Source organism: Triticum aestivum, chromosome 2B (assembly GCF_018294505.1).
Source record: "Triticum aestivum cultivar Chinese Spring chromosome 2B, IWGSC CS RefSeq v2.1, whole genome shotgun sequence".
Taxonomy (NCBI): Eukaryota; Viridiplantae; Streptophyta; class Magnoliopsida; order Poales; family Poaceae; genus Triticum; species Triticum aestivum.
Genome location: NC_057798.1, coordinates 142,222,098 through 142,242,600, shown reverse-complemented (window position 1 = coordinate 142,242,600; position 20,503 = coordinate 142,222,098). Strand labels below are relative to the sequence as shown.

Sequence of the window (20,503 nt, the reverse complement as noted above, 5' to 3'; positions counted from 1 at the left end):
AACGGTGACGACACGGTTGACTGCGCCCTGGGGAGGCGAGCGGCAGGCTGGTTCCAGAACTGACCTCAAGTATGGTGTTGCATGTGCAGAGCGCGATGTGACGCGCGGTGACATTGTGGATGCGCAGTTGCCGAGAAGGTGTTGTGCCCACGTCTTATATAACCGGAACCTCCCGTCCCACACGGCCGCACGCCAGTGCCGGCTGCTCATTCGCATTTGCTCTTTTTTAAAATTTTGAATTTTTCTAACAAGATTTTTCTATGAATTCGCAAATTTGAAAACGTTCGCTAATTCAAAAAAGTTCATAAATTTTAAAAAAATTGTGCAAACAAATTTATTGGTATCAAAATATGTTCTTGATTTTGAAAAATCTTCGCGAATAAAAAAAGTGAACAGTTTTTGAAAATTGTGAACTATTTTGAAAACACAAACATTGTTTAAAAACGTGAACATTTTCTAAATTTTTTGAACATTTTCAGAAATTGTGATTTTTTAAAATCCGAAAACAATTTATAACACTAAAACTTTTAAAAAATGTGAACAAATTTTGAAATTTGTGAAAAATTTCTGGAAATTGTGGTTCTTTCTGGAAAACACAAAAGCTTTCCAAGACTGTGACAATTTTTGAAATTTGTGAACATTGAAAAAATTTGGGCATTTTTCAGAGAACGTGGACATTTTTTGAAATTGTGAACAGTTCTTGAAAAATAAGAACAATTTTTGTAATCCAAATCATTGTTTAAAATTTCAAACATTTTTAAGATTCTGAACATTACTGAAATTTATGAATTTTTGAAAAAGACAAAATAGTGAAGAAAAGAGAAGAAGAAGAAACAGAAATAAAAGAAAACAAGGCCGGTAAAGAAAACAATTGAAATAAACCGAAGAGAAAACCAACTAGAAGCTTCGAAAAACCATGGATAAAAACAGCTAGAGCACCCTCCCTGCTCCCCGCTAATGGACCGGCCTACCAAGAGCGATATAGTGGGCGATCACTTTAATATGTATCGTAATAAGTGATACATATTATTTGCGACGGTGAAATCACTAATTAAGAAGTACTCATTCCAGAGACTACTCTCATCTCTTCAGGTTGCGACAAGTGACGCACTACGGGCCTGTTTGGTTCCCAGCCTAAGGTTGCCACGCCTAACTTTAGTCATGCCACAACATCTTAGGCATGTGTTTGGTTCATTGCCACACTTATGGCTTGCCACACTTTTCTAGTTGTATGGCCCACATGTCATAGTGATGCGACCTGTTGTAGTATAGACACTAAGGTCGTCGATGTTTCGCCAGAAGCCGGTTGTGTCCAAAAGTACATATATGTCAAAGTGCCCGCTGTTAAGTTACGTAGATGAGCAACCGCTCATAAAAGATACATGCATGCACGCTGAATCGTTGCAGACCATGTGCATTTGGAAAGATGAGAAGCATGTTCAGGTTGAGATGATACTTTCTTGTGCGTTAGACTTTCATGCATTAGAAGAAAAACAAGGAAAAGAATATTCCAACTATTTTGGTGAGCCACGTTTACAAGAAGGCATCAAGGAGTCCATGATGTATCTTGTGTGTTTGCTAACCAAGATCAGTTGCTACGTGAGGATCAAATATATATATTATTTCGTATTCCTCTTCTTATCATGGAAAGAGCGTGTATGGAATGGATTGTTAATACGTGATCAGCTTACATTAAAAGAAGTCGTATGGGGCCCACCTGCGGATAGAGATGCACTTGATGATGTATGGCGCATCAGTCCATATTAGTGCACGTTATGTTGTTTAAATTGGCTTGTAAAAGATTGCATGCTTGCATGCAAGTCATCCGGACGGTAGAGTCCAAGTCAGTTTAAAGTTTATTTATTTTTTTGTGTTGCCGTGCAAGTCTAGGATAGAAATATATTTGGTTTCCAACTTTGTTAGGTGTCAGCTGATATATAAAGCCAAGGTGCGTCACATGTAAGAGGAGGTTATATTTTTATGATAGACACGATGTGTTTTTAGGGTAAATACATGTATCGAGTTTTGGGGGAAGCTGTCTAAAAATCCCTAAGTTTTGGAGGAAGGTTTAGAAAATCTCTGTGTTGCGATTTCTCTTCATGGAAATTGTTTTGTGCGTGAGTACCGTCGTCGAGACTGGTTTTCTCGTGCTGAGCCGTAAGGTTCAAACCCTCTACTTCGTGTATATCGCGTGCGCGGACGAGAGGTTGCTACTACTGAAGGTGGAGGGTCGTGAAAGATCGGGCTGCAACAATAGATCGGATCTCACAATGAGGTTCGGTCTACATCACATAGGCTCAATTTTTTTGCCAAATCTTGCCACACTTGTGGTGGCCATTTTGTTAGTCACACTTTTTCTGACAGCCATACTTTGCCTAGGTTAGTTGTGGCAAAGTTACGCATGAACCAAACAGGCCCTACATGTGCGTCACTTGTCGCAACCTAGGAGTTTTCCCTTTTTTCATCGATCTGTTTACTCAAAATATTTTATCTCTAAAACCGTGCGTCCAAATCTCGAACCGTTTTCACTGTTGGATTTCTCGTGTCGAGATCTTCAAAATCAGGTCCCATATTGATAGGTTTTGACTTTTTTTAAACGACGTAAAAACCGAACCGGGAGCACGTGTTTTTCCTTTTCGGAAGCCTTTTCTGAGAGGCACGACCGTGTCTCTCGCAAAAGCAAAACCGTGCCTCTCGCGGAAGAAAAAAAAAGAGAAAATGCGGGTTTTTTTTGTTTTTGATAGGCACGGCCGTGCCTCTTGCGGAAGTAAAACCGTGCCTCTTATGGAAGGAGAAAAATATTTTTTTTTTCATTTCCGAGAGGTATGGCCGCCTCTCACGAAAGCAAAAACCATGCCTCTTGCGGAAGAAAAAAAATTTAGAGAAAACATGTTTTCTTTCCATTTCCGAAAGGCACGGCTAGAGGAAGTAAAACAATGCCTCTCGGGGAAGCAGAACCGTACCTCTCTTACGGAAGCAAAACCGTCTCTCCTGCAAAAAAAACGTGTTTTTTTTTCATTTTTAAGAGGCACGGCCATGCCTTTCGCGGAAGCAAAATCGTGTATCTTACGGAAGCAAAAAATAACTGTGTTTTTTCACGCAAAAAAATTGAATTGTTTTCTGTCGAAAAGCTAGAAATGACCGGTGAAAAACTGAATAGTCGAGAAAAAGGAAAAAAGCATCTAAAAACCCAAAAACGCGTGCGGAATAATAAAACAAACAAAATTCTAAGGAAGCACCCAGAGCGCGACATGTGGCGACAGCTGAGAGTGCGTCCTAAGTGGTCGTTGGGAGGCTCCTGAAGGAGCGCTTGACAACTAGTTGCTCTATTGTGACTGTGTGATTGCTAATGGTTAGGTACGCCCGTGGGCTGGGTTTGCCACATGGCATGTCGGCATTTTTTTTTATTGTTTTCTCATCATATGAGAGGCGCCAGGTCCGTCAGTGGTATTTTTGGCTCCACGGACCGAAGATAACTAACAGAAATCACATATGTGCTTGGTGGAAGAGTTTAGACGTACCCCTCAAAAGAAAAAGGAAGAGTATAGACGTCCATTATTATAAGATGATTCTATTGCATACATTCCCATTTGCATGGTGCCTAACTAAAGCTCTCTGAGGACGTTAGTATAGAACTGATGTTCCATATCAGGGTACCCGGTGCACGAAGTGTTCCCTAATATATTTTTGGTACCATGAGTTGAGAAAAGAAATAAAGAGAAAATAGAGTCACGGTACGGGCCATTGGCTAAAAATGTTTGTTGCGTTCGTGATATTTTGGTGTGATCGATCCATGAGCGAAACCGAACAGATAGGGCAATATTAGGGCTTGTCAATGGAGATGGTCAGGAAAGTCTGTAATCCGGCGTAGTGAGGGGGTGGCGCTACAACTCGCCAAAACGAACTCGCATCGCCTGATTTGGTTTTGAGTAGGAAATAGGACACAAAACCTCCGCGAGGGCCGTCCCCTACAGTCCTACTGTACTCACGGCCGGGAAGCAGGAGCGAAATCTCCGCGTTGCGCGGCCTATCCCTTGCACCGCCGGGGTGGCAGTGTCGCAGAGCGCATGTGCGTCTCCTCCGCGCGGCTGTAGTCTGCGAGAAGGAGCCACTTCTACATGCCGCCCTCGCTCTGCTCAGGGCCCGCCGCGGAGACGCGCACCTGCCTTCTCTTTCCCGCGCCCACACGCGGCTAAAGCCCGACACCGCGTCACCGTCTAGCCATGTTCGTCCGGAGATGCTCAGCTCGCTGGATGCCAAACCAGTGATGGACGAGCGACTTTTGGTGCCCCTGTCAATGGCATCATCGCAATGGCGTGGTGTGTTGTGTGCAGCTGTGCAGCAGGATTCGCACGGAAGGAGCGCAAAGAAGACGCGCCTGCCTGCTGCGAGGGGACAGATACCCAGTTCTCTCAGCTCATCGAGCGCACGGGGTTACTTTCTTCTGAGTAGTGGGAGTCATGGCTAGCTAGTATAGCTAGCTAAATGCTTGGAATTAGCGTCTTAAGCCAACGGGCGAGTAATGACCAAAGGGCGAGTAAGGACAGATGCCCAGTTCTCTCGGCTCATCGAGCGTACGAGGTTGCTTTCTTATGAGACGTGGGCATCATGCCTTGCTAGCTAAATGCTTGGAATTAGCGTTGTACTATAAGCCAAAGGGCGGGTAATGACCTGTCAGCACACGTAGACTGTGTATGTGCGGGTGTTGACGCGGTCGTCGCCACGAGCAGTTGTGCTGTGTTAGTGGCCGTAGTGGGCTTAATGGTAGAGGTATCAAAAAATGCTACACTTACGGAGCTGCGGACTGGCCCGTGATTAGTCCTGGCGCCTCCACCTCAGCCCCGTAAGCGTTTTCCGTAGAAAATTCCCGTAAGTGTAGCATTGCTCGTAGAGGTAGTGGCACAGGTTCTCGCCACGGCTGTGGTTCTGCAAGTGTATATATACCCAACCTCTGAGCTAATACAAGTGTGTTGAATCCCAAATCTCATTTACATGACCGATTGGCCTTTTCTTGTCACATTTTTTTAAATATTACTTAAAAAGTTTAAGTATTACATCCGGCTTTTGCATAACTAAAATGCACATAGCCAACCCAAGTACAAATTCAAAAAGTATAGCACATCTGACTGGATCAAAGCTCTATACATAGACTCCACCGAGAATTTACCACTCGTGTGTAGGTTTCAACGAAATTTATCGGCTCCTTGTGACAGTTGCACCAAGAACAGACGTTGGACCAAATTGTTCCACGATTCAAGTCTGGGCCCAATTAAATCTCTTCTGAACGTCACATTAGGCGGAAAGGATTTCAAAACCGTGACAATAGTATCACCCTTATGACACACAATATTGTATCGAGTAGGATATTGTTCCTGGAGAGCCTAGTCACTTGCTTATCCCCTAATCTAATTCTTAGTAACTATTAGACCAGCCCAAAAGTGTGAGCCCTGAGACTTTCAGTATACTTGGGACACTGACATGTAATCCCTCTGAACATTGAACATACAGTTGCACTGCACATACGATAACTATCAGTCATCGGTGGTTCCATGCCTTCATCTGCATGAGACAGTGTGCAGAGCGGTGAAGCACGGCCGGGGCCGGTGGCTGTGGTGATTCTGCAGCGGAATCAAAGTACCTTCACGCACGCAGTGCGCGTCTGGTTTTCCTTCTTTTTCCACAGCGTTTACGCGGTAGCAATGAGCGAGGAACAGGAGGGCGCCTTTGGCGTTGCTGGCCCACCCCATTGACCGGCGAGTCGTCGCACCGACGCACTGTACAATTTTACTTGAATCAAAGGCCTTTATGTTCCTAGGAATCTACTTTACCCATTGTCATCCGGTGAAGCCATTTACACAAGTGAGATAGGTTTTCTTCTTTGAGCTTGAGCGGAGGTGCTAAAGGGGTCAATGGCCAACGGCGGAGGCGGAGGTGGCGGCGGTGAGCACCTTGTCCAGATAACAGCCGGCGGCGGCGCCGGGCAAGGCAAGGATGCCGCGCCGGAGAAATGGCTGAATCGCTTCGTTCTTGCCTTTGTGCTGATGGAGAGGCTGGGCAACGCGCTTGGCACGCTGGCATTCACGTGGGCCACCGTCGTCCTGCTCGGCGGCTACGCCAGCAAACTCACCTCCGATGGTGATTTTGCGTTCGCGACAACCTTAATTTTCTTAGAGGCCGTCAGGTATGTAGGAGTATGTACGTACGTATATATATGCCGTTATACAGCACCTGGGTTGGTAGCAAATTAGCATTCCAAAAATATGTTTGCAGGCTGCAGCCTACAAATTTTACTCTTACATCTTTTTGAAAAGGAGGGCATCCCCGGCTTTTGCATCCGAAAGATGCATGTGGCCAAAATTTAACTCTTACATCCCTCCTGCAGTACTGTCCAAAAAAAAAAACAAGCATCGCAGTTGCGGATCTAGAACCAGTCACTTTTTTCTTCATTGCCAGAAATTCAATAAAAGAAACATGCAAGAAGCTTAGCACCTAAAGAGCAAAAAGGCGGTAGAGAAAGGAAAACGTTTGGAGACGGTGCGTCGGCCGAAGCTTCGGCCGGTCACCCGCTACCCCACGCTCCTATGTTGTGGGTCCATGCGAGATGAGCCCCGCATCGCCCCTACCCTCTGCAGCCCAATCTCGCCGGTGAGGTCGTCGTCCACCGCACGGCCAACGATTTCCCCATCCGCAACTTAGGCAATTCTCCTAGTGCACAATCTCCAGCTCCAGTAGTTTTCCCAGCTCCGGTGGACGAGTTGCATAACTGCGGCGGCGAGGCACACCCAAGGCACGAGAAGCTGCGACGACGGGGTGCACTTGACATGGGGATGGTATGGGAGGGGACATCACCGGAGCTGCGAGCTACAACCAACTCCCCAACTGGCGTTGTGTTTTGCTACATGCGACCGTGAAGATGGATCCCGCAGAAGAAAAAAGCTACAACCGGGAAACCAAAAAGTTACAACTCAATGACCATTTTACTACAAGCGGCGAAGGTGAAGCTGTGGACGGACGGCGACAGTGAGCGTCGGGGCTGCGACGACGAGCAGTGGGGCGTGGAAGCTAGAACCTCATGCGCCAGAGCTGCAACTGCCCGCAAAAAAGCTACAACCAGCGGCCATTTTTTGTTGCATTAGTTCATGGTAGCTGCGACCCCAACAACGGTAGCGATGGCATTTTGTTGCAAGCATCGTCGTTTTTGCTACTACTAAAGATGTTTTTGCTACATCTATTTGCGACTTAGCTGGGACCCGCCGACGGCGATTCGACATTTTTGCTGCAACCATGTGGATTATTGCTACTACCATCGACCTTTTTTGCTACATCCGTTCTTCATGACAGCGAGACGCCCGGCGGTAGTTTCCTGTGAATCCCGGCAACGGGATCCAGTGTGGGCCAAGGATGGCACGGGCGAGATTTAGATCGTGCGGGATTCCGGTTAGGGACGAATGAAGGATCGGATCTGAATGGCTGGGAGAATAATTGAACGGACAGGGTGCGAGCGCCTATCAGCCCCCTAGAGAAAGCATAGCAATGACAGGCAGGGCTGCAATATGCAAATACCAACGACAAGGCCATAATTCCGGCTAGTCGCTGATATTCGCACATGGTCTTTAAAAAGGGCGATGTTATGCGTCGGCCGGTGGATCTTTTTAAAACATTCACTGCCACGCATGCTGTTGGATGTTATGCCATCGTGCGGGAGAGCAACATCTTTCACCATTGCAATAGAGTTGTTGTTGCAGAAATCTTGGCAATAGAGGTCTTGTTATTACAGAAATCTTTGTAACACATGTCTTGTTGCAGAAAACCTTTGCAGCAAAAATCTTGTTGCAGTTTATTTTTCAGAAGCACCATAGTTGTCTCTTCACCATTATCCATGTTGCAGAAGCACCATCATTGTTTATGCAACATTGCCCGTGTTGCAGAAGCACCATCGGTCGGCCGTGCTCCCATGGTCGCCTCGCTTCGCTTCTTCCTGCCTTCTGGTCGGATGTCGCCGTAGCAGCCGCTAAGCACTCGCTCCAGCACCGCCTATCACCGACCCTCTGCCTCGCGCAGCTCCGGTTGCCGCTCGCTGATGACAAAGAGCTTGCTTCATCGGCCCTCCACCTGATCTCCTTCCTTCTCCTCCACCGTGCCTTCCTTCTTGAGCTAGCGCCATCATCCTTTGATTTGTCGCAGCTCACGCCCCCCATGGCAGCAGGCGCCGGCTGCCTTTGGTTGTTGGATTGTGGATGGGATGAAACTAGAGATGGATAAGAACGTGGGCTGTGGATGGCTGTCACTGGCTCGCAGGGAAGAGTCTAGAAAGAAACTGTTACATCATGGACGGCGATAAGCGAGGCATAAAATTGCAGCATCCATCAGGTGATAGGAAGCATTTCCCCTTTAAAAAGGCAGATCCGCACACATCTTTCGTAAAGATTCCAGATGACCCACACACTACAGATTTCACATATCACACACACATCACATCATTACGGATCTCACATGTTACACCGCAAAATACAACACATTTACACATATATCACAATTAAAGATCACATGGTAGCTTTACATAAATATATTATTCAAGTTTATTGAGTGTAAATGCAAGCTATTATATGAGTTAAACTGAACTAGTGGCACAAACAGTAGTTCTGCACAAACTATTGACCTCGGCGTCGATCATAAACCGAAGCCCTGCAAAAGAAAAGAAAGCACCATTGATCACAACAAAGATCGATCACATCAAACAGAAGCACAAGCGTACAAATTGAAGAGGCATGTGTGATCAAAAGAACAACAACAAAATCTTTACATTTTTCTGTTGCTAATCTTTGAAAAAGAAAAGGCACTGCTGCAAAATTACAGTAGTTAATATGCTGTTGGGTTTTGCAAACCATAGGGAGGAGAAGAATTAATTAGTGACTTTGATATATCATGGTAAATAACAAACATTGTTAGTAACACTAGATATCCCCTTGCCAAAAAAAAAGTAACACTAGCTATCAACCTGTGTGGATCCATGGGCTACACTTAGGTATATCATTTGCTAGAAATGTGGCCGTTTTACAATGTCTAGGACTCTAGCTAGGTACCATTCTGTCCACTCCAGTATTATATCGTGAAGACATCTGTACAAATGAGAGTGGCTTTTTTACCCTGGGTGTACTCAAATCCCTTATGAAGGCGTAATTTCGAAAAATACTGAAATTTTGTGACATCAAATATGCTCAAACATTTTAGCTGCTTGCAAACTTTTGAGCACCGATTTTGTGGAGTCTTAGAACGAGAAGAGGACAAATGACAAATCCATTGCGGACAACACATAAATAACATTCAATAAAGCAAAGTCATTACGAACCATCCTGTGCACAAGCACACAGGCCTCAGCCCATGGCCTAACGGGATTACTCACACATTGCAACCAAATCACAGATGGAAAACATTGTAGATGGCATTGATGAAAGATGAGTGACTGTAGAGTCTTACAATGTCCCCGCATGCGATGGATCGATTACAAGTATGGCAAACTATCGGGAGGATGCCTATGAGGATGGAGATGGCAGTGACTAGGGTTTTGGGTGGTCGTGATGATAATGGCGATCTTTCTCCTCTGTGGAGGTTGTTTCGGGCCTCTCTATTACGAATGAGCCTCGAGGCTTTTATGAAGTGTGTCAGGGCTAACGTCACGAAGCCGGCGGCACCTGGTACAAGCGTTCACGCTCGTACCAGACGTCATCTCTGCTCTGGTTAGCCTGTGGTGCCTCCCTTTGATATGACTTGATCTCCTCACATCATATTTCCATATTTATCTCCATTTTGGTCTTTTTCCCGCAGAAACAAAAAAAAAACAAAGGGAACTACAATCTTTTGCATTTATTAGTCATTAGTGATAAGATCTAAGTGATTTTCTCGGAATATCCATTATCCGGTTCAAACAATGGAGGAATTAGTGTAAAAAATACACTCATAATTATACACTGTCGACATGTCATCAAGAATTATCATTAGCAGTCACTCTTACCATGGGTTGGCTATAAGGTTAGCCATATTTTCCATCTTCTTTCTTTCACTTTCACTGCATTTACTCTATTTGCTTTGGAGCACGTGTGAAGGTGGTTCAGTTACTTTTTTTCCATCTCTCCTTCACATAGGCAAACCCAAACCCACACCCCTTTAAACATCTCTTAGGTTTGTGATTTGTATTATGTTCTTCTTATTTAAGCATACCATATACATATTTCAGGATGTTCACCCGTGACAACAATAGACTAGATTATCAACTGTTCTTCAATACTAGAGGAGCTTTTAGGCCTCTTGGCTGGAGTGGACTGATTGTGATTGCATGTTTTTCTGGCATTCTGGAATTCCTCTCAAAATTCCTCTGGAAGGACTTGATGATGGTCGATGTGCTCTTATTGGCAGCGGCACTACTACTACTTGCACTTGGCCGGTTAATAACTGTTTTGTTTCAAAGAGCTCTGAAACGACTCATATACAATTGGATGCGTCGTGCCGCATCATTGTGGACTCTATGGAGTCCATTAGTTGCAATCGTATTGCTAGCTCCCTCTATGTCAAAAGACCGGTCCATGATTCAATGGGGGGTGTTCGCAGTACTACTTGTGGCAGTGGTCATAGCAACAATAAGCAATCTGCGCTACAAAAGAATCAGCAAACTAGTAGACAATGTTCTAGGCAGCAAACAAGAATTTTGGCGCAAGGTTACTATAAACCTGTGCATGATTGCTGCTCTAGGGATGCTGATGTACATGCTTGATGAAAATGAGAGATCTATGATGATCACATTCGAGGTATGTGCCCTATTGATAGTGTCATTTGGCAACTTACAGATTCCAGCAGCAGTTGTGCGGGTCATGCTAGCATTAAATGAGCTTAGCCAGCCTGCTGCATATGATGAAAGCAAGGATGGCCAAAAAAACATTAAAGCCTCTTTAAGAATCTTCTATGGGATGGTGCTTGGACAAGGAATACTCTATGCCGTGGCCTGCATGTTTGAGTTCTTTTCTTTCATCCCTCGAAGATCCCTCATCCGCGGTGGTGGATTTAAAGGTCAGTGGGGAATGAAATCTGTCAATATGTATTACGCATTTGCGTCAGAGAAATGCATGCAAGGGGGTGTGCTTGCTCCAAAGAAGATCAACCTCAGCACCTTTGCCATGGGTTCTGTGAACTCGGATTCATCCAAGAATCAGCTCGCCGGGATACGAATGATGCACAACTTTATGCAGAGTCAACCAACCAAGGCACAACTCCTTTCAAAACTCGCCACTTCTACCAAGACGATGGCCAGAATAATCAGAATGTTGGATTGGACAAGTCCAAAGGATACAGCTATCAGATTATATGCCGCAAAGGTCACTGCAGAGCTTGCAAAGAACCTCCGTGCAGGCACTATCCCTGGTACAATGCAGCTTGTATCTGCACTTCTTGACGCTGATTGCAGACTGGAAAGAGGAAACCCACTCCTAGACACTGATGATGAACACGAACGAAGACAAGATCCAGTTCTGAATACAGAAGATAGCAGAGAGGTGGCTGATAACCAATTCCAAACACAAGCTCAACTTCGGGACACTGATATCTTGCTGGAAACAGAAAGCAGATCAACCCAAGAAGTTGGCATGAACAAACAGAACTCGTGCGTGCTCAGATGCTGGCAGCATATTTCAGAATTCTGGTCAATACCCAAGGAACAGCTGCAGACAGACCACGATCTTCTACCTGCAATAGCGATGTCAATTATTGAAAGTCTTGCTGGTGTTGACCAGGACAACTGTGTGGAGATCAGCAAAGCAGCTGACCTCATCCCGAAGATCATAAGATTCACAATCTGCAGAAGTGACACGATGAATACCAAGGCACAACAAGAGATCCTGCTCAAATCATCACTGAAGGTGCTGCAAAGGCTCACAAGCATTGGCGGGGAAATCGGCATCACACTGCGGTACAAGATAACAGAACACCCCTTTCTATTGAGTAACTTCTCAGACATCCTTGGAGATGGCAAGAGCAACCAGATATCAAGAAAGTTGGTGGCAGGAATCCTCAGAAATATTGCCGTTGATGAGAAAACAAGGCAGGACATTGGTCGCTTCCAAATGATCATCACCAAGCTGATGCAGGCATTTTTCAACTCAGAAGTAACTATGAGTACCAATGCCGATCACCTGTCACGGAAGGTCGCCGGGCAAGCACTGGCAATGCTGACAATACAAAGCGTCCAAAACTGCTTGGTTATATCGAAGGAGCCAGGGATCATGAAGGAACTCAAAATCTTGATCCATGATAGAAGGTACATATATGTGGGGGCAAGCCTGCTGCGTAATCTGTGCCTGCACGCTCGATCCGAGCTCACAGAGTCAGACCTGAAGGAGCTATCTCATACGTTGAGAGAGGTGAGCCCTGCTAATTCGAGCAACAAGTACACTATTAGAGATGCATAATAAAATTTACCATGTTTTGTATGTTCTTGTGCGCAAGGTTTCAGTAAAATTTTGATCTTTATTTTTGCTCACTCATTTGCCACTGGACTATAGATAGAGATATACATCAGTTTTTAACTGATAATGATACATGTCATTACAGGTGTTGGAAAGAATACTGGACGTGGATGGGGCAGAACTAGAGATCCTGATTGGGCTTAGTTCACAGATATGTAAAGTTATTCCTGAAGACTTTACCCGAGAACTAGATGATGGTCAGATTAAGCCGAGATTTGCGAAGAGGCTTGTTGACACACTAAAAGCAAACATGAAACCTAGTGCTCATTGTCCTGGGATCAGGAGAGTGGTACTCGAGCAAGTCATACACTTGATGGAGTATAATTCTCGCTATGCAGATTGCTTCAACGCGTTCGGGATGACAGATGCACTGTCAATGGTAGAACAAACACCGTCAAAGGCTGAAAACTACAGGCTCTTCTTGGGAGATGCAGGATTCATGGAGTATGACACGCTTCTCTCCGATCTTGTGGCCAGGGCAAAAGAACTTATGGGCTGTGACTGACTACGAGGCACTAATAGGTGGTAGTAGGACTTCTACTTTGCCTTTCTACAATGAATGAAGAATTGTTGCAGTGAGAATAAAGGATAGAGCGCTTTTACGGTGATTGGGGAGTTACGAATTGTAATTTCGTGTAACCCCCCCACCGATTTTTTTCCACCGTTGATTTTAACCTGTTAATTAAAAAAATTGAGTTTAGTCAATAAGGGTATTATGGTCATGTGTGTTTTTTTTAGTACTTCGCTGGTCAAACCCCCGCATCTGGCTAACCCATCTCGCGAGAGGGGGAGCCGGCGCGAGGACCTGGGAGACGGCGGCGCAGGAGTGAGGACCTTGGCCATGACGTCGGCGCGAGGACCTGCAGGCGAAGACGCCGATGCGAGGTCCAGGAGGCGAAGCCCAGGCTGGTCTGGGTCGTAGTGGCCGCTTGCCCACGTATGTCCCCACCGCCGCCGCCGTGAGGTTCTGGAGGGGACGACGCCGGCGCGAGGTCTTGGAGGTCCCGGCTGCGCTTGGTCGTAATGATGTACGAACAGAGGTATATCTTCCCCTGCCCTCATCTCTTCCTCCCGTCCTTCCCTCCTCACACCTTGTGCTAGCGGTGGAGGCGTGGAGCAACTGCACATTGCAGCACCTTGAACTAAAATTCAGTTAGCAGCTAGGATTCAGATTGCTAGTGGATATGCCAGCAGTGCGTTTGCTAGATTGCGCAACTTCCGCAATCACTAATCGCGTGATTAGCGGCTGCCCGCGTCCGGCACTTGAGTTGTCCTCGATGCCTGCAATGACGCTGCTGCTGCTGACTGCAGCACGTTGCTGCTGCTGCTATGTATTTGACATGTAGCCATCATCAACACAAAACTCTCAAGGGAAGAGGGATATGATATAAATTTTTTTAAGCAGAGAACATCATTTGGTTTGTCACACAAACCCACAAGTAGAAATTGCAGCCTTAAAGTTTCCAGAATCAATTGTTAACTGTGTATGCTTATGGTCATACTCCTGTATCATACACGTACACAAGCCCAGGCCATATATGTATAAAGTTCTGTTAACTGTCTAGCCTTTATTCAGTAATGAAATCTTGAATTTTGGATTACTTGTAGCAGCATGTTCAAACAACTCAAATCTTGCTGCAGCATACACATACAAGTTCAGGTCACACATGTAAACTATGACTTGGAACAACTTAACTAATGCTAATAACAGTTTCGTACTTCAGTTGCATGTGTTTGTTTTGAAGTTCAGAACAGACACAGATTCAGAGTTCACAAATGTCTCACAACTTGTAGCATTCCCCAGTGGCAGTTGCTGCTTATAAACTACAGAGAACACTGATAATAAATCCCACTAAGCATATCAAAATTCAGATATACGATAAACTACAGAGATTCTGCAATTTCTGAAGAGTTGTTAAATATTACTGCTATGATAACGTTCTCAGACTATTCATAATCCTTGATTGTTATTAGAGTTCGTGTATTCCCTACGACAGCAAAAACGGCGTCAATTAAGGCAGCCACCGATTCGAACAGTGAGCATCAGGTACTCTATTTCAGCAGTCTGTTTTATCAGATGTAGTTTAAACTCGTTGTGATTAGTCTAGCAGATCCTTTTTCCGTGGAGTCTACCAGATTTAGTATTGACCTTTTGTTCTATCTCTGTATACATGGCAGTAGTCATCAGGAAATTTTAGACAATTGTACAACCCGGCAGAGGAAAGGATTCCATAATACTGATTTTATCATTTCCTTTGCACCCGCTCTTATTCGACCATGCTTTCCTGCACATCACATATAAAATTAAGTGTACTTAGGATTGATTTAGTGCAGTTGCAATAATTCTGCACCTGGTATATCATGCAGTAGCCAGCTCTATTTTTCTTTCTATTCAATGCAATTGATGATTTAGTTTAGTTCGTCATTAGGGCACTATAATCAATGTTTAGTAGCAATAAAATTTAGTGATTGTCCCATGTATACTTGATTTTGTGGCTGCAGGTTTATTGTCTGTCTTGGGTGGTCATTGTAGCAGTAGTGTTTGTACTGGACAACCTTCAGCCACCGTTGTTTACTTCCAACTCGCCGGCCAGCAACCAAGGTCTATCTCCTGTCTCGTTGGATCGCCGGATAGCCGCTGTCGTCTACCTCGCGCCTCGCCGGACAGCACGGTCATCAAACTCTTTCTCACCGGGCAGCCACCGCCGTCTACCTCTGCCTCATAGTCAATTGTGTGCTAGCAATTCCTCCGGAGAACTTGTTAGGTTATTCTAACTCTACCATGTATCCATGATCTTGTTTTCTGAATATGTAATCTTTTTAGTGATTTTCATTTTCATTTTATTTTTCATGGCGCTTCCATGATTTATTTCATTTTCTGGTATATATTTTCGAAGATTTTTATTTGCTTTTCCCTAATGGCCATGGTGTGAGAGCAGACTACTAGCAGGTAGGGCGTTGCACTGAAGAAGCTTATGCCAAAAAGAACTAAAACTAGACGCAAATTAAAAATCAGGAGCATTTTCGGTAAAAAATTGTTGGAAAAAAAATAAGTTCCCATAGAAGTTCTCAAAAATTCACACTACCCTCTATTCAATCTGGGAAACTTTTTAGAAGTTTTGGCGAATAAAAAAAGACAGAAGCAAAATTCAAATTCAGGACCATTTTGGCTCAAAATTTGCCCAGAAAACAAGATTTCAGATTTGAAGAAGTTTTCTCGAACATGAAAAAAACTAAAAGCAAAATTCAAATCCAGGAGCATTCTTTGGCTCAAATGCAAAAAAAGTCAGAAAAATAAAAGTTCCAAAATAATTCCACGGGTACCAATTTAGGAGATGTTAGTTAAACTTCACTATAGATCTTAGCATTGTAACAACATGTTCCATGCAAAAAATAACCAATGATGTTGATCAGGTTCAGGTGCATGTTAGCTCCATGCTGCTTGTGAGTCTGGATGGGTCGTAACGGTACTTGTGGACCAAGACGACTTGTACCCATTATGGTATTTGTGGATCCACACGTCCTAAAGTGGTAGTGGTCGGTCCGTATGCCCCCAGTGGTAGTTGTTGGTAGTATATGTAAGGGTAGCCGAGAGTCTGTATGACCCATAGTGGTAGTACTGGTTCTGACGCCCCATGGTGCTAGTTGTGGATCCAGATTCCCCATATTAGTAGTCATGGGTTTCGACGACCCATAGTTCTAGTAGTAGTATCGGATGACTCATGGTGCTAATTGTGGGTCAGTATGGCCCATTTGTGCTAGTCGTGGTCTGGATGACCCGTAGCGGTAGTTGTTAGTCCGGATGACCCATGGTGCTAGCCGTTTGTTAGTCCAGATGACCCATGGTGCTAGCCGTTGTTCGGACGACTCATAGTGGTAGTTGTGTGTCAGGACTACCTCTAGTTTAGTAGAAGAAACACACGACCCATAGTGATAGTTGTGTATCAGGACGGTCTTTAATGGTAGTTGCTGGTTTAGATTACCACACACGACCCGTAGTGATAGTTGTGTATCAGGACGGTCTTTAATGGTAGTTGCTGGTTCAGATTACCCATACTGGTAGTTTTGGGTTCAAATGAACCATGGTGCTAGTAGTCGCATTACACGGCCCATATGATAATTATGGGATTGGACAACACATAGTGCTAGTTGTGGGATCAGACGAACCTAGTGCTAGTTATGGGACCGGACAACCAATCATGATGCTTATAGATCAAGATCATAAATAGTGCTAAGTTCTGGGTTCAGGTGACCCATAGTGCTAGTTGGGGGCCAAACGACTATAGTGTTAGTTGTGAGTCCAAATGACCCATAGTGCTAGTTATGGATTTGGACGACCCATGATATTATTAGCGTGATCGGACACTATTGATCTTATTCGTTCAGGCACACTACTTTTGATATTAATTGTCCAAAATCACAAGTATTGGTCTTAGACATCGGGCCCACAAGTATTGGTCTTAGTCATTCGGGTTTACTACTGTCGGTCCTACTCGTTCGGGCTCACTACTTCAATCTTAGTTGTTCAAGATGACAAGTATCGATCTTAGTCATTCAGGTCTACAAGTATGGACCCCTGGATGTTCTGCACCCACTCGAAGTAGCTCACCATCACTCCGCCGGAGTTGGCCACGATGTCCGGTAGGATCAGCACGCCCTTCTTTGCCAGAATCTGCAGCGCGGACATGTACACTTCTCTACTGCCAGTCAATGTGTGAAATGTGTCAGCAAATGCAGCTTAGTTTTGTGCCAAAATGTTGGTGTTCTTGCCTCTTCGGCCTCGGAGTCTGTTGGCTGGTTAGCAGCCTCGATGATGTACTTTGCTTTGATGGCATCAACATTGTCCCTAGGAGAACAAGAAAATCGAAAGGACTATTTATTAACAAAAATATTTTCAGATACAGAAAAAAAGTAACAGCCAGGAGGATACTCTAACTGAGCTTCAGAGCATTAATCTGATAGAAGATAGGATGAAGTGAGCTGGGACGAGGAAGAAGAAGATTACTTGTTTATGACTCCTCCCAGAGTTGCCGGGATGAGCACGTCGCACTTCCGTGAGCAGCGAGGTCGGTCGACGGCGTCGCCTTTTGTCGGAGCCCTTGATCCCACGGTTCTCTGCCGAGTGCTTCATCAGCTTGGCTATGTCAATGCCATTAGAGTTCTTCACAGCCCCTGTGACATCTCTGATGGAGACCACCTTGCCACCAGCTTCAGTGATCAATTGGGCAGCCCAAGAGCCAACATTGTCAAATACCTGAAAAAGGCAAGAAGACAACAATTGCTCATCTGTGCAAATGTAGGTGAAGAAACATAGTTCTGGCCTTGCTCCACAATGTATGGCGCCATTCTACACAACGATGATTACTAGCATTGTGTAGGAATGCTTGTATATATTTGGCAGAATATATTACTTGTGGGTGCTCATTGTTTGCTCCTTTTCCCCTTTAATTTCAGCGCATGAGGTGGGAGATTAGAAAGATACTGACAGATCAGGCACAGAACTTTGGAATTGCCATTGATGGTGTCTCCATTGTAAGCCTAAGCTTTGACAAGATGCTTGTCTCTAAATTATAAATGGGGAACACCTTAGCTCTGTGTGAAAATTAAAGAGATTGGCAAAATTTTCTCTGGCAATTTAAATGCGCAAAAGACCAAAGAAAAAGCAAATAATCTTAGTGAGTTCAGATAAAACAGAGAATTACCTTAAGAAGAGTTCAATTGCAATATCTTGAGATTACACCTAAAATTTAAAGCTCGATGGCCAGTCTAGTCGCAGAACAACAACCATCTTTTGGCAATTGAAACATCTGCTTACAGATTTTAAGTTTTAGGAAGCAGCCATGGATTTCACCTGGAAAAGAACATCGAAGAGAAAAAACAACGTCCTACAACTGCTCCATCGTACACTAATGTGCAGAATAAAGGGATATGTTGTATTTTCTTCCCTCCGTCTAAACAATTTCTGAAAACTGTCACTTTCCTAAACCAGAAGGGTTGCAGTAGCAAATTTCTACTTAGTGAGCAAGTGTAGATAATTTTGGTCCTTCTGTCTTGTTTCAATCAGGTGCTTGACAAAAAACAGTGCATAAACTGATATTACACTTGGGATACCAGACTAGTATTACTTCACTTTCCCCTCAATCAAATCATGATATTTGTGGACATAGCTTACTATTTGTGAAACATAAGAAAACAGGGACATTCAGGAATGAAAAGGTGGTCTTGGCATCAACAAGTATAAGTAGCTTTTACTTAACATCGACTCAAAGATCAACTCCAACAGTGAGGTTCAGATCTACTTCAGTACATAAAAAAGTTTTAGATGTAGTTCATTATCTAAAAATATTCATATGTTATTAAACAACAACATTCAGATCAAGATTGATAGTGACCAAATCAGAATCTTGCATACCAGGTTGAGGTCGGTTTCATCTTCAAAATCTTCAAGCATGTGAGAGATGTCGTTCGCGGCATCCTTAAGTTGCTTCAGCCACAGAAGCATGGACCTATGCTTGATAGACTCCCTCTCAGCGTCGCGGAGCACAGCGTCCACCGACTCCAGCGTCATCTTCATGTTCTCCATATCGTTCCTCATATTCCTGTGCAGCTTGATCTCGCCTAAAATGGTAGAATTCAAGTGTTCTATTGCCACCTTGATGACTGCCGAGGCGAGCATGCCCCTGAGTGCCTGTTGACATGGCTAGTGCTTGTCGAGTTGGGCTGTGTGCTGAATAGTAGATTCGTCATTGAAGCTCCGGCCCTTATCAATCTAACAAAGCATTGGAAGCAAAAAAAAAAATCGAATCAGCAACTGCAGAATCAGTCACGACCTGTTTTACATAATACAGATATCACAGACTTGCAAAATCTTAGACAAAAGGGAGTTGCCCACCTACTCCATTAAGCATAACGAAGCAACATTCAGAATTTAGTTACATGGCCACTGTGGAATGCTCATGTGCTTCGTCAGATACTTTTACATTTTCCAACTACTAACCAGAACTGAAGAGCAATGGAAGCCGTGAACTTCAAGGAATAAGGTAGAGTAAGACTGTAAGAGATATGGACCTGTAGACGGTGCTGCGCCGGGCTCTCCACAGATCCGGCCTGGACTACGCCAGCGGCAGCGTGATCCGGCAAGGTCAAGTGCCTCTTGGACGCCCATCGGTCCACCATCGCGCGCTGCACGACGAGGCGGCGACCTCCTCGACCTTCATGGGGCCACCGGTGCCCTTTCTCTCCGCCTTTTTCGTGACGCCACGGCTGAACCGGCGCAGGGTGCTCTTCCTCTTCCTCTCGACGGCTACACCGCCGTGCGCTCGATCTAGCTCTTGACGGCGAGGAACCACGGCTGCATCAGACGTTGGTCCTCGAGCCCCTGGGACCCCTCCGCCGCCGCCGCCGGGGTCATCGGCTCCGCCTCCTCGCCCCATCGGCCATCATCGCCGACCCCCTCTGCGCTGCCACAGCCACCGCCGGGGTCATCGGCTCCGCCTCCTCGCCCCAGAGGCCATCCTCGCCGACCCCCTCTGCGCTGCCACAGCCACCGCCGGGGTCACCGGCGGCTCCGCCCTATCCTCCCCTGCTGCTTCGAACAGATAGGGCTCAAACATGTTTTCTACGGGAAGAGTGGAGGAACGACCCAGATTTTTTTTTTTTTTAGAATCAGGAGCGACCCAGATGTGTCCTGTGTGGCCTTGACTAAATTGGACAGAACTACCCTTTTAGAAAATGACTAGCCCCACCCTAGTTTTGTAATGGTCCCACCACTATTTGTAATTTTAGTCTTGTAACTCCTTGTAACTCTAGTTTCTCTACCGTTTGATCGCAGTGGATGAACGGCCCGTAAAATCGCCAATCACCGTAACAGTTGTAGGATAATCAGATTGTCTATCACTAATAGTTTAAAAAAATTTCTATTTGTCTTCAAATGTACGCGAAACAATGTTGTGGATGATTTAGGTGATTAGAATTCCAACTGGTTTTAGGAA

The 20,503-nt window shown here is 44.9% G+C and overlaps 3 protein-coding genes across 6 annotated transcripts; 2 read left to right on the top strand and 1 right to left on the bottom strand.

The window, feature by feature from the left end:
• Positions 1-5,827: 5,827 nt before the first annotated feature.
• On the top strand, positions 5,828-13,017 carry LOC123039113 (uncharacterized). The gene is made up of 3 exons (XM_044462398.1): positions 5,828-6,181; positions 10,235-12,407; positions 12,598-13,017. Exons 1-3 carry the CDS (start codon positions 5,910-5,912, stop codon positions 13,015-13,017), a joined length of 2,865 nt encoding a protein of 954 aa, XP_044318333.1. The 5' UTR covers positions 5,828-5,909.
• A 289-nt stretch (positions 13,018-13,306) lies between these two features.
• Positions 13,307-15,358, top strand: LOC123040842 (uncharacterized). The gene is made up of 3 exons (XM_044463586.1): positions 13,307-13,552; positions 14,487-14,559; positions 15,015-15,358. The coding sequence occupies exons 1-3, from the start codon at positions 13,536-13,538 to the stop codon at positions 15,285-15,287; spliced, it is 363 nt and encodes a 120-aa protein (XP_044319521.1). The 5' UTR covers positions 13,307-13,535; the 3' UTR covers positions 15,288-15,358.
• A 1,528-nt stretch (positions 15,359-16,886) lies between these two features.
• Positions 16,887-20,101, bottom strand: LOC123040841 (uncharacterized). 4 transcript variants are annotated; one of them, XR_006418291.1, is made up of 5 exons: positions 19,581-20,101; positions 18,925-19,281; positions 17,924-18,319; positions 17,518-17,766; positions 16,887-17,358 (listed from the first exon to the last, which is right to left on the bottom strand). XR_006418291.1 is itself a non-coding variant. In XM_044463585.1 (4 exons), the coding sequence occupies exons 2-4, from the start codon at positions 19,186-19,188 to the stop codon at positions 17,347-17,349; spliced, it is 525 nt and encodes a 174-aa protein (XP_044319520.1). In that variant the 5' UTR covers positions 19,189-19,281; positions 19,581-20,086; the 3' UTR covers positions 16,887-17,346. The 4 variants fall into 4 exon arrangements, 1 of the variants encoding a protein (XP_044319520.1); XR_006418290.1 differs by having other exon boundaries at positions 18,215-18,319; positions 19,581-20,097; XR_006418289.1 differs by lacking the exon at positions 17,924-18,319 and having other exon boundaries at positions 16,887-17,212; positions 17,283-17,358; positions 19,581-20,090.
• Between the last annotated feature and the right edge of the window lie 402 nt (positions 20,102-20,503).

Excerpts from the sequence above, each read along its gene's own strand:
- LOC123039113 (XM_044462398.1), top strand. The coding sequence starts at position 5,910 with ATGGCCAACGGCGGAGGCGGAGGTGGCGGCGGTGAGCACCTTGTCCAG. Across the intron at positions 6,182-10,234 it reads ATTTTCTTAGAGGCCGTCAG|GATGTTCACCCGTGACAACA; the intron begins GTATGTAGGAGT and ends TACATATTTCAG. Across the intron at positions 12,408-12,597 it reads TATCTCATACGTTGAGAGAG|GTGTTGGAAAGAATACTGGA; the intron begins GTGAGCCCTGCT and ends ATGTCATTACAG.
- LOC123040841 (XM_044463585.1), bottom strand. The coding sequence starts at position 19,188 with ATGCTCGCCTCGGCAGTCATCAAGGTGGCAATAGAACACTTGAATTCT. Across the intron at positions 17,767-18,924 it reads ATGAAACCGACCTCAACCTG|GTATTTGACAATGTTGGCTC; the intron begins GTATGCAAGATT and ends TGCCTTTTTCAG.
- LOC123040842 (XM_044463586.1), top strand. Across the intron at positions 14,560-15,014 it reads ATTCGAACAGTGAGCATCAG|GTTTATTGTCTGTCTTGGGT; the intron begins GTACTCTATTTC and ends TTGTGGCTGCAG.